This window comes from Lutra lutra, chromosome 10 (assembly GCF_902655055.1).
Source record: "Lutra lutra chromosome 10, mLutLut1.2, whole genome shotgun sequence".
Lineage (NCBI taxonomy): Eukaryota > Metazoa > Chordata > Mammalia > Carnivora > Mustelidae > Lutra > Lutra lutra.
In genome coordinates, this window is record NC_062287.1 from 102,042,433 (window position 1) to 102,056,254 (window position 13,822).

The 13,822-nt window shown below is 46.3% G+C and overlaps 1 protein-coding gene across 1 annotated transcript; it reads left to right on the forward strand.

The window, feature by feature from the left end:
* Positions 1 to 3,262: 3,262 nt before the first annotated feature.
* LOC125079610 (olfactory receptor 6Q1) lies at positions 3,263 to 4,513 on the forward strand. The gene has a single exon (XM_047693381.1). It carries the CDS (start codon positions 3,263 to 3,265, stop codon positions 4,214 to 4,216), a length of 954 nt encoding a protein of 317 aa, XP_047549337.1. The 3' UTR covers positions 4,217 to 4,513.
* The last annotated feature ends 9,309 nt before the right edge of the window (positions 4,514 to 13,822 follow it).

Genomic DNA, 13,822 nt, shown 5'->3' on the forward strand with positions numbered 1-13,822 from the left:
TGCTCCCAAGCTGCCACTTATAAGTCAGCTTGCAGAAGGGAGAGATGTGCAGGGATTGTGTCCTGAAACGTCCAAGTGCCCGCAGAAGTATAAAGTGTCTGGGGCCGCGATGCCGTGATTTGGCCAGGAAGCCTGTGTTTGTGGACCATTTGCTGTGGATTTAGGCACGGGGCAGATGCATGCTGGAATCTGAGGACTTTGACCTTTCCCTGACTGGGTCTCTATGCACTTTCGTTGCCGTTGCCGGGAAATCATGCAATGTTGAAGCCAGCAGGAACCCGGCTTAATTATTTTTTTAGGGGAAGGAGCGAGGGTTTTAGATCTTGTCAACCTGAATTCAAACCCCAGTGTAGGCATCTGTGAGTGTAGGCAAGACATAATACCTCTTCCTCCAGAGGGTCCAAAATAGTGACTAATTCACCTGAGGTTGCAGAACCAGGACGTCGTAGTTTCAGTTACATATGGCTGCTAACCTATCCACTCCCAAACTTAGTGGCTTAAAGTAACAACAATCCCCTATTTAGCTCATAAGTCTGCAATGTGGGGGACGGCTCCGCAGGAGAGGCTGGTGGTGTCTGCTGGGTTAGCTCAGCTGGGGGCTAACGTTCTGTTTCCCAGATGGCTCAGTCATCTGGCCGGCTGTCTGTACAAGTTCCACCGGACCTCAGAGCCTCGAGCTCAGTTCCTTCCCGCCTCGGCATTTCTGCCGGCTGCTTGGGTTTCTTCATACCGTGGTGCCTGCGTTCCACAAAGCAGGAAGAGGAATCCGTGTCTTAGGACCTGGGCTTGGAAACTGGCAGCATGCCTTCTGTCTCATTCTGTAGTCAAGCAGTCTCCAAGCCTGGGTTCAGGGGAAGTGGCTACAGTCTCCGTTTTTTAATAAGAGTGTCAAAGAATTTGGGGCTGTGATTTTAAACTGCTGTATAATGGAGACATTGTATTCTTTCATTTACTCGAAATCAATCTTATTTCTCTTATTCTTATTCACCTCTTGTTCATCTCATTCACCTCTTTTTTATTTAAAAATTTTTAATTCCAGGAGAGTTAACATGCATGTTATGTTGGTTTCAGGTGTACAATACAGTCACCCAACAGTTGTATACATTACTCGGCGCTCATCACGATGAAGACCCCCTTAATCCCTTTCACCTATTTCAGTGCCCCTCCCCCCAGCCTACCTCCCCTCTGGTAACCGTCTGTTTGTTCTCTATAGTTAACAATCTATTTCTTGGTTTGTCTCTTTCCCTTCTTGCCTCCCCTCCCCCTTTTTAAAGATTTTATTTATTTATTTGACAGAGATCACAAGTAGGCAGAGAGGCAGGCAGAGAGAGAGGAGGAAGCAGGCTCCCTGTTGAGCAGAGAGCCCGACGCGGGGCTCCATCCCAAGACCTCGAGACCATGACCCGAGCCGAAGGCAGAGGCTTCACCCACTGAGCCACCCAGGTACCTCCTTTCCCCCCCTTTTATTCATTTGCTTTGTTTCCTAAATTCCACATATGAGTGAAATCATATGGTCTTTGTCTCTCTCTGACTGATGTTTCACTTAGCACTCTACTCTTTAGATCCATTTGTGTTGTTGCAAATGGCGAGATTTCATTCTTTTTGGAGGCTGAGTAATACCCCATGCTGTCCATCCACCACAACACCTTTACCCATTCATCAGTCGATAGACACTGGGGCTGTTTCCACAGTTTGGCTACTGTAGAGGATGTCATAATAAACACGGGGATGCATGTATCCCTTTGAATCAGCGTTTTGTTTTCTTTGGGTAAATGCCCAGTAGCGGAATTATTGGATCATAACGTAGTTCTATTTTTAATTTTTTGAGGAATCTCCATACTTTTTTCCACAGTGGCTGCACCAGTTTGCATTCTCTAGGTTTCTTTTTTTAATTATCTGTTTTTAATATTTAGTGATTTGCCCATGGTCATATATCTCAAGTTGATGTTGGAACTTGGATTCAAACACAATCCTGTTGATTCTGTCTCTCTTTCTTTTACAAAACTTTATTCATTTGAGAGAGAGTGAGAACACAGAGGAAAGTGAGAGGGAGAAACCAACTCCCCGCTGAGCAGAGAGCCCTGTGTGGGGATTCCAGGACCCCGAGATGAAGGGCGACGCCCAACCTATTGAGCCACCCAGGTGCCCTTTTCTGTCTCTTGATGGCCCTGTTCACTCCCCAGGCCTCATGCATGTGGCCATCATCACCCCATGTTACACCTGCAAAAACCTCCCCACCTATTTTCTGTGTCCCTTCTTCATCCTTCCACCAAGGATGGTGGCACCAAGGATTTGGCACCAAGCCAAAGCTGCCTTGGTACAGCAAACGTGGTTCTTATGAAGGGCAGAGGGCTTAGCTTGCTCCTCTGCTTAAGCTCCTCAAGGCTGTCTGTCCTCAGACTGAAGCTTGGCTCTGTCCTTTCCCTTAACTTGGCTCCTCGATCTTCATGATGTCCTCGCCCGCTCCTCAGGCTCGACAAGAGCTGTCTTCCCTCCATACTAGGCTCCAGGAGAAGTCAACATTTAAACTTTTCTCTACTGTGTATTGATCCAAACATGGTGCTAAAGGCTTTAGAGGGATTATCTATTTTAAAATTTCATTGGTCTAGTAGTTAAATTCTTTGGTATTTAAAGCCAGGTATGCTTGATCAGGAAGCCAAGCTTTTTAACTTCCATGGTGACCTGTATCTACTTAACGTTTCCCAAATGCATGGTGTTCTCTCTGGTATCGGGAATTTTATATTTGTTGTGTTCTCTCTCTCTCTTTTCAAGATTTTATTTATTTATGGGGTGGGGAAGGGGCAGAGGGAGAAGTAGGGAGTCCGATGTAAGTCTCGATCCAGGACCCTGGGATCATGACCTTAGGGGAAGGGAGATGCTTAACCAACTGAGCCCCTCAGGTGCCCCCTTGCTGTGATCTCTTTATATCTCTTATCTCACCCACTTATCCTTATCTTCCAGGTTCCAGTTGAGACAACACTTCTTCCAGAAAATATTCTTGGATTCCTCCGGACTGGTGGAGCTTCTCTGCTATTTCCTCCCATAATATCCCCATCCATATCCAGCACTTTAAATTTTGTACCGAAATTGCCTGTTTTCTAGACCTCCTCACAGACTACATATGCTTTGAGGGCAAGGACAGTGTCTTGACTTTGCTTTCCTCTTCCAAGATGAAAGATGTCTCAGTGCGCCATCCTCCCAGGTTCTCTTTGAATTGTCTTCTCTTATGAGGCCATGAGTGTCCTGACTTCCACTCCCACACATGCAGCCATACTCCCCAAACTGGACCCACATAACAGAGTTTGTCATGGTGGGCTTTGTTGGGGTGCATGAAGCACGCCTCTTCTTCTTTACACTCTTTCTAGCCATGTACCTGTTCACCTTGGTGGAGAACTTGGCCATCATTTTGGTGGTGGCTTTGAACCATCGGCTTCGTAGACCCATGTATTTCTTTCTGACGCACCTGTCCTGCCTTGAAATCTGGTATACTTCAGTGACAGTGCCTAAGATGCTGGCTGGTTTTATTGGGGTTGGTGGGGGCAAGAATATCTCCTATGCTGGGTGCCTGTCCCAGCTCTTCATCTTTACCTTCCTGGGGGCAACCGAGTGTTTCCTACTGGCTGCCATGGCCTATGACCGCTATGTGGCCATTTGCATGCCACTCCGATATGGGGCCTTGGTGTCGTGGGACACCTGCATCCGTCTGGCAGCTGCCTGTTGGCTGGGGGGCCTCCTCACACCTATTTTGCCTATCTACCTCATGTCCCAGCTGACATTCTGTGGCCCCAATGTCATTGACCACTTCTTCTGTGATGCCTCACCCCTGCTAGCCTTGTCCTGCTCAGATGTCACCCTGAAGGAGACCACAGATTTTCTAGTCTCTCTGGTGGTGCTTCTGGCCTCCTCTACAGTCATTTCTGTGTCCTACGGCAACATCGTCTGGACATTGCTGCACATCCGTTCAGCTGCTGAGCGCAGAAAGGCCTTCTCCACTTGTGCAGCTCACCTGACTGTGGTGAGCCTCTTTTACGGCACTCTTTTCTTTATGTATGTCCGGACCAAAGTGGCCTCCTCCATCAACTTCAACAAGGTGGTGTCTGTCTTCTACTCCATTGTCACACCAATGCTCAACCCCCTCATCTACAGTCTTCGGAACAAGGAGGTGAAGGGAGCTCTGGGCCGAGTCTTTTCCTTCAGGTTTTGGGGAGGTCAGTGAGGAGGCAGGTGAGGACCTAGTTTCCTTGACTTGGCTTTTCAGAAGGAGGGTGGAGAGGACTAGTGAGAGAGCAGTGACCTAGGTAGTCAGGAACCATAGATTAGGTATTAGTTAAAGTAAAATGTTCATCTGCTATAACAAGAGACACCTAACTATAATGTGGCTTACAGAGGGAAGATTTCCTCTTTCCCGCACCAGTCCAGAGTGAGTGTTCCAGGCTGGTGAGTGGCTCTGGTCAACAGGCATTCAAAGAACCAAGATCTTCCATCCGTAGGGTCAACATCCCTTAAGATGTTGGCAAACTGAGAGCTGTGGGCCAAATCCAACTCAGCACTTATTTTTAATGACCTGGTAGCTAAGAATGGTTTTTATACTTTTAATACTTGATTGTAAACATATCAAGAGAAGAATAATATTTCATGATGCATAATCCTTTAATAAAATTAAAATTTCAGTGTCAATAAATCAAGTTTTACTAGAATATAGTCACACCGTATTTGTTGTCTATGACTCCTTTTGTGCTACAGTGACCGAGTAGTTGTGACAGAGAGTATTTGCCAGTCCCCAGTCTAGGGGCTTCTTGTTATTTACACGGTCAACACAGGGTTCTAGAGAGCAAGAAGGCTGAGGATAGGTCACAGAGGAAACAACCCCCCCCTGTCTTAAAGTTTCTCCACTAGATGTAGAAACCATCATTGGTTTCTTGGTAAGAAGCTAGCCATAAGTCACATCTAATTGCCAGGCTGCTAAAAACAGTCCATAGCTAGGCAGCCAGATACCCAGCCCCAGTTTGATTATTGTTGAGAAAAAGGAGAGGACAAATTTTGGCAGCCAGCAGTTTCCACCACAAAGTCCCCAGAACCACAGCTGATTTTCTGTGTGATCTATATACTTATTTCTTCGTGGCTACATTGTCTGATTTGAAATACAGATGCACCTGTCGCTTTCACCAAACTGCTTTGAAAATGCATTTAAGAAGATGCGTTGAAGAAGATCTGTATGGCAATGTCAGCTCACTTGAAGGAAGCCTTAAAAGACAATTATAACTCAAGTAATTCCCTACACTTAGATAGTTGTACTCTTAAAACATTTACAATCACCATTTGAATGTTCATTCCAGAAATTATAGAATATGGAAGAGGAAAATGTGGATCTTGACTGGGTTGGGGGAAGGACAGATTTTCTGTGATGGTGTTTCTCGCCTGGCCAAGAATGGACAGATTATATGACGGTGCCCGTAGGATCATGGTCTCTACACCCCTGCCCCACCCGGTGTCTTAGCTGTTGCTTAATGCTTAGTAGAGAGGGTACAAATCACACATTTTGAATACCATCTCATTTGTTGAGTATTATATATAATTTATTGAATATTACATATGTGCTTTGTATTCTTTTGGGTGATGGTAAGATGCTTAAACAGTGCAGAGATGAGAACTATCAGGATCAAAAATAAGAATTCATATGAATGAAATAAGAGCAGAACTTTCAGACACCTGACCTGAGTAGATTTGAACACAAAATGTATTTGACTTTAAGATTTCTGGCTGAGGGAAACAAAGCAAAACATAGTGGGTATATAAAAGAGTTCTCCAGAGAAACAGAACCAAGAAGATCTATCTATCTATTATCTATCTTTATAATGATAATAACTCTCTCTCTATTTAGATACACTGAGAGGTTTATTATAGGTATTGGCTCACACAATATGGAGGTTTAGAAGTCCTATGATCTGTTATCTGCAAACTGGAGAACCAAGAATATCAGTGGCATAATTCAGTCTGAAGCTGAAGGTTTGAAAACCAGGGGAACCAACGGGGTAAGTTGTGGTAAGGCCCAAGAATCAGGGGCACTAATGTCTAAAGGCAGGAGAAGATGGATGTCGCAGCACCAGCCAAGAGAACAAATCCTTTTTGTTCATCCAGGCCCTCGATGGCCTAGATGATTGATGGTAACTATATTGAGGAGAGCAATCTTCTTGATTCAATCTACTTATTCAAGTGCTAATCTCCTCAGAAAACCCCTCACACACACCCCAAAATAACATTTTAATGACAGTCTGAGCATCCCTTAGCCCAGTGAAGTTGACATAAAATGAACCATCATACTGGGTCACATTCTCATTTATGGTTCCAGAAAGAACTAAAATTCAAACATACGGAATGCTTTCTGGATTTTGACTCTAAGAACAATTCTATGGGAAGTATTGGTAAAGCTTATAGTTTTGAGGTTGAGGAAGATAAATTACTTAAAATGGTAAAAACTCAGAGGCATACTTTTAGAAAAGATTCTATGTATGTAAAAGTTGAGTCTTGCTTTAATAAAATCTGACATGAGAAACTGAACTGATAATATAGGTCAACTATACTTCAATCAAAAAAAAAAAAGAAAAAACTGAAAAAAAGAAGCCTTTGTGAGTGTGATTATTTACACTGTAAAGCAATCACTCCCTTAAAAAAAGGAGCTGCCTACCAGAATCTGGAATGCTGGTGATGACATGATATGTGTAGGTATTGGCAGAGAGAGTTTTTCTTTTTAATTATGATTAGTTAATTAATTAGCTTCTGGCTTTGTTTTTGCATTATAATTGACAAAATATCATATTACTTTCAGGGGTACAACATGGTGATTCAATATTTTTATGTATTATGAAATGATCACCTTGGTAAGTCTAGTTACCATGAGTCACTAAACAAAGCTAGAACCATTCCTTATGCATATTTCTTATGCTGTACATTACATCCCGGTGACTTATTTTATTTATTTATTTATTTATTTATTTATTTATTTATTTTTATTTTAGTCATTTAAAAATATTTTTTGAATTTTTTAAATAAACATATAATGTATTATTAGCCCCAGGGGTACAGGTCTGTGAATCGCCAGGCTTACACACTTCACAGCCCTCACCATAGCACATACCCTCCCCAATGTCCATAACCCCACCACCCTCTCCCTACCCCCCTCCCACCGGCAACCCTGTTTGTTTTGTGAGATTAAGAGTCTCTTATGGTTTGTCTCCCTCCCGATCCCATCTTGTTTCATTTATTCTTTTCCTACCCCCAAACCCCCCATGTTGCATCTCCACTTCCTCATATCAGGGAGATCATATGATAGTTGTCGGTGACTTATTTTAAACTGGAAGTTTCGAAGGCTGAAGATTTTAAAGCCACTACTAGTGGGAGATCGTTCCACAATGACGATAAATTATGAAATCATGACAGATATGTATTCTTGTAAATAGGCCATTTCTGAGAATATGATTCCTTCTTTGGGGGATACAAAAGAGACCCAGAGGTACCCAGAAAATGTCACAATGAATAATTTGAGAGAAGTAAGACTTGGGTTTTCTTTTTTTCTTTTCATTTTTTAAAATTTAAATTCAATTAATTAACATATAATGTATTATTGGTTTCAGAGTAGAGCTCAGTGATTCATCAGTCTTGTATAAGACCCAGGGCTCATTACATCACGTGCCTTCCTTAATAAGACTTGTTTTTTAATAATTTTTTAATTTCATTTTTATTTATTTACTTATTTGAGAGAGACAGAGACATAGCAAGAGGGAGCATGCAGAGGGGTGAGGAGGGAGAAGCAGACTTTCTGCTCAGCAGGGAGCCTGATGTGGGACTCGACCCCTAGGACCCTGGGATCATGACCTGACCCAAAGGCAGACACTTAACCAACTGAGCCATCCAGGCTTTCCAAGAGAAGTAAGACTTATTGAGACGGAATGCTGTGAAGAACGCTGCTCACCTTGTTTTTCCTATTCTGGGGACCTAGATATCAATTTAATTGTTAGTTAGGGACTACGTGGGGGCCATCCTGGAGAAGGACCTTTGAGTTGGGACTTGGCGTGAACGATGGGATCTACATACTGAAATCAGAACTCTGCAGTTTGCTGTGTGCCATTATGTAACCATTGTTGAAGGCTTTGATGCAGGTCTATGGGACACCGTTCTGTGGTTCCACATTCTTTTTATCGTTTACACCTGTGTTGGGATTCCCATTCCTTTTTTCAGAGGTCTTAATCCATGGTTGGTCTCTTTTTCAGTTTTCACATGCGAAATCCTTGGAAATCCTTGACTTCCAAGTTGTTTGTCAAAACACTGGCTTTGGCTGTGGGACGCTACAGCTTTCTGTTTATTATTTTTTTCTGTAATTTTCTTTTTTTTAATGTTTCAATTTTTTAATATAGATTTTAGGACAGTTTTCTGTTTTTCTAAATTGAGCCTTTCTATCTATATCCTTGTTTCCATCGATGGCTTCATTGCCATGATCTAAGTATCATTCTTGGCCAGTAAGAGATGAGCATTTTAAACCCTCTTTGGGGTTTACAATGGATCTCATTTCCCAGAAACATGGATACTTTGATACCTTGAGACCATCTCTGTAGTGCCCTTCAGTTCTGTCCCTCCCCAGAGGGCAGTCCAGGAGAACTAACATTTAATTAATTGATGCCCAATACTTTGTGGGCTTCATTAGCACCCCCACACTCCCATGGAAGTCGAGGGGCTTTATTCAGAGCAGACTTTTCTCTCATGGTTGCTCGGCGGTGTCTGTGACAGTCACCTGTCATCAACCCAAAGGTAAGCGGCCAGCCAGAGCAGGTGCAGGTGGTTAGAACAGTTCCACAAGAGATGTACTCAGTTTGCTCCCCTCAGGTTAGGTTGGAAATGTTAGATCACAAGCTTTTGCAAGGACTCTAACTGAGCCTTTCTGAAGGTCCCTTCCCAGGACACGGCTTGGAGCAAGGGTCTCATAAAAGTTTCAGTTGTTCAGCAAAGAGTCAAGACATCCAGGTTTGCCACTCTGTATAATTTTATTGATCATGTGCCGTTACCTCCTTTGCACATGAAGAAACTGTTGTACAAAGAAGTAATGTAACTAGTCCAAAGTCACACAGAGAAGGAAACAGAGAACTAGGTCTTTAAACTTTTCATCTAACTGCACAATGATGCCCGCATATATTGGTCCCATCTTGGCATCATTTCCCTTCTTGTAAAAAGACAGGGTGGATGGGTGGCTTGAAATACCAACCTTTGAGTGTTTATTATGTGCCTGGCACCCCCCACATTTTCTCACTTCATCCTCACATCAACCCAGAGTGAACCTTACAGTCTCATTCGACATCAGTGGAACCTGTGGCTCAGAGAGGTTAAGCCACACCCCGAGGTTCACACAGGTGCAACATGGAGGTGCTGGGAGGATCTGAGCCAGGACTCTCTGACTCCATCCCACTGCTCTGCCTCGCTGCCTGCCCTGTAAGATCTCCTCCAAGGCTAGCTTTGCAGACATTGACTTATTTGTTCAGCAAGCAGCTCTTCTGTCTTCTCTCCACACCAAGGCACTGGCTGGCTGCTGAGCGGCTGCAGGATGAATGAGACAGATGCTCCCACCGAGGACAACATTACGGCAAACATGTCTCATGTCCCTTTGAAGGTAGAAGCTGCAAAGTGACAAGGAGGCATGCAGGCCAGTGTCATAGAGCATGTTGTCCTGGTGGCCAGCCCAGGAGGGCATCCTTGGGAACACAGCACTCCTTACTGTCTGCTTCTGACCTCCCCCAAGATGATGCTTGCCAAGCATTTGTTCTTCTCCGGGTGGAGAATGATGATGTAGCATTTGGGAAAGGAGAGGCAGGACATGAGGCCTGCTCCCGATGATAAGATGATAGAGACCTCCATGACCACCATGTCCTTGCCTTGAGTGCTCATGTGGGCAGGGATGAAGGAGGCCCAGACACAGGAGCACACGCACATGCTAAGAGTGATATGCTTGCTTCTTTGAAGGTGTCAGGCAGCCGGCAGGTGGGAAAGGCCACCAGCAAGCTAACCCAAGTACCCCAGCATGGCACAGAACAGTTCCAAGGAGCCCTCATCACACTTTACTGTCATTATGGATCCAGGCTCAGTAGAGTTTGCAGGCTGTGGGACCGTCTGATCACCCAGAGTGTACACAAGGCTGCCTGGACCAGGGAACAGACAATGGGGATGGTGCTGGGAGAACCGGCCCCGCCGACCTCCTAATCTGGGTTTCTGGCCGGGTGGCGCCACCGTGATGGTCTTGGCCAACATAGTGGACACACCAGCTGTGAAGGTGACCCCAAAAGCTGCCCGGCTCAGGTGAATGGTCGAGCACAGGTGAACGGTCCTGGTGCCCAAAGAACAGGAAGGGGCAGAGGAAACAGAAGGCCAAGGAGGACAGCAAAATGTAGCTGAGCAGGTGGTTATCGGCTCAGATGATGGGTAGTGGTTGTGCTGCGTGAAGATGCCTGAAAGACCAGGGCAAGGGGGAGAAGCAGGCCTGGGCAGACAGCAACGTTGCGCCGAGGGGCTCGAGGTAGGACGGGAAGTCAAGCGTTTTGGGGATGCACTGACTTTTCTCATCTTTCAGTTTGCCTTAATCTGCAGGGTGTAGGGAAGTGGAAGTCAAGTTAATGGAAATCTGGAAGTCTAGATCTTGCCTAAGACATTCCACGGACAGGCTCATCTTAAGACTGTGGGTGTGTCCATGTATTCATAGTAGCGTCACATCATACACATTACTTAGTTTCCTTCTTGGTGCCAGACATGACTGGGACTAGGAAACAGAAACACTCTGGGGGCAAGCACACATTTTGCACATTTCTGTATTCCATACTGCTCCGAGGAGCATGAAAAATGCTTAGTAAATCCTTGGGTCACCCACATATATTTGTTGAGTTGTGCCACCAAAGCCCAGGAAGACCACGGGAGGGAGTTTTAGCAATGACCTTGGCTGGGGGCAATGCTGGGCCTAGATACAGAGAGATTCCAGAAATACTTCTGCATAGGGAAGCAGCAGAGAGCCTGGCCGGGTGCCCAGACTCGAGCCAGGTTGCCTGGTGTGAATCCTGACTCTACTTGAACCAGCTGTGTGAACTTGGCTGTGTTATGCTGCCTCTCCATTTTCTCCTCTGTAGAAAGGGGACATACTCCTAGGGTCGCTGCGAAGATGCAAGGTATTAATGCATTCAGAGTGATTGCACCATTGTTTAGCATGGAAAAGCCCTTGAAAAGTGTTAAGTATTATTACTCTTCTAGTCTTTAAAAACCTCACATGACACGGTACTGATGAAATCACCCCAAAACCCATCTTAAAGAATCTGTGCCTAGTTTGAAAGCCTCCTTTTCGTAGGAAGAGGTTTTTTCTTCTACTCTGACTTTGTTTCTATAACTTTGCTTCGATATTCGTAAGTGGCATGCAGCTGGGTGTTCAACGAACAGCTCTTTGGGGGAAAAGCCAGGATTTTTAGGATTCCTGCTTTCCATGGTGAGCAAACAGCTTGCACAATTCCTGAAAATTTTACAATTGACTCTGATCCCTGGCAGGAGCCACTCTTCTCTTCTAGTTATAGAGCCCTGACATCTTTCATCAGAAGGGATCTGAGCCCAGGAGGTGTTGACCCTGAAATCAGTGGTCCTTCCCTTAGCCCTTGCTTCCTCAGTGCTAGCCTGTGGCTCAGAGCAAGCTGGAAAGGAGAGGGATCCAAATGGGGTGTCTTGGCTGCTCCCCTGAACGGGCACAGGTGCTCTGAGGAAAGGTCCATCTCCTGGGGAATAGGACATCAGGTTCTGATAGCGGCAAGCAAGGCTCTGGCTGCCAGGGAGACTTGGTAAGTGGCCATCAGATCATGCAGTTTGAAGGCAGACAGGTGGACAGCTGTCAAGTTCTCATGGCCTGTGCAGGGCTGAGCTCCTTTTCTGGCGCTTGGGGTGGAAGGTCTTGATCCAGGCCACCTGCATCCCTGCAGCTCCTCCCAGAGCTTTCTCGCCAGACTCTTGCCCAGGCTGGCGGCTGTGCTCAGCGCCAAAAGTCCTTGAAGCCTGGCAGGAATCCCAAGTGGACTGTCAGGCTCAAGCTGCCGTTCAGCAAGGTGTGGGCTCTGGGGCCCTGCACCGATGGGATGTAGAGGAATGAGGTGGAGAAGACCCACGTCCTCCCCGTTGCATTCTTCTCCCAGACGGCCTCTGCCAGCAGCCCGGAGTGGAAATGACAACAGTCACAGATGACGGCCGCGGCGGCAGGGCTGGCAGTGACCGTTGTGGCTGTGCTGTGGATGCTGTGGGCCTGGCTGCCAATCCTCTTGCAGAAGCCCACACAGCTGTCCGCGTGCCTCATCTCCGTCCGCAGCTGCTGTTCCAGCCACTCAAAGTTGCCGCTGTCAGGACCCATCAGGCCCACCCAGGTCCAGTTAAAGCGGCTCAAGAGTTTGGCCAGGACCCGTGGCTGGTGGGCGCTGCTGGGCACTTGCGGGGGAAGGACGGGAACCCGGACCAGTTGGAGAACTAGGGGTGCTGGCATCCGTGGTGATCTGGGGGGAGAAGAGGGGCTGATATCCATGTGGGGATGCTCACCACTCCTGCTCCGTGTCCCGGACCCGCCCTCACTGCTCTCCTCTCTCCCTTCTGTTATGCAAACAGATTTTTAAAAAAAATTTTGACATACCGAAAGCTGTGCATTTACAACCTGATACATCTGGAGATAAGAGAAACCATCAGCACAATCTACGCCATAAACGTATTCATCACTCCAAAGTTCCTCCCGCCCTCTTCTCTGGTATATTGGTCTGGTTTCATGTGATAAGAGCACTTAGCACACGCGTTACCCTCTTGGCTAGTTTTTAAGAACACAGTACAGTATTGCCAACTCTAGGATTTATTTCATGCAGGAGGTCTCTAGAACTCAGTGGGTATAACTGAAACTTCGTGCCCTTTGACGAATATCTCCGTTTTCCTTTCTCCCAGGCCTGAACTACTTCTCTATTATCTGCTTCTGGGAATCTATTTTATTTTATTTTTAAAAAGATTTTATTTATTTATTTTTTTTCACTTTAAAGTGAACTGGCCTTTGCCCTACGTGCCTATTCTTTCAGAGTTGTGTAAGACTCTGCGACCCTCTTCTGGGCCTGGCTTGCAGTACCCCGATTCCTGCGTCCCTTGTCTTCACCGCTACTCACTCTCCTTGCCTGCCGCCTGGGAACATGAGGGGTGCCCTGCCCACGGGCACCTCCTCTCTTCTGAGGACCTGCCATGCGGGCTTGTGTTTATGGAGTTGTCCACCTTCCTGCCCCAGGGCCCCTGCTCACACCCTGTGATCTTCAAAGCCAGAATCATGCACAGTGGAGGCTGAGGCCTCCAGGGACAGGCTGAAGTAGCGAAGCAGCCCGTCAAGTCAGTGGCCGCAGGCCTCAGGGTCCCTGGGGAGGGGTACACTTGATATCATGCTCACAGAGGGACACAGCCAGGGTGGGCTGGCCTTAGGGTTCAGCTTCAACCTGTTTGTGGTCTGAATATTATCCCATTTCTCTCGGCAATTCACTTCCTTTCTCTGGGACCTCGATTTTCTCCTCCATGACAGGAACACTTGGCTGCAGCAGGTGGTCCCAAAACTCTGTTTTGAGAGCACAGCCGTCCACAACACCCCAGCAGAGCTCCGTGATGCCTGCTGGGTCCCCTGCTCCTCCCGGTGCTCTCTTGGTCCCTGGAGTCCTCCTCCTGCAAGGGGCACAGTTTGATGCCTTAGATGAGTGACCTCTGAGGCTCCGTTCAGGCCTGAGTCTCCTTTCCAAGTGGCATGATGGGGACC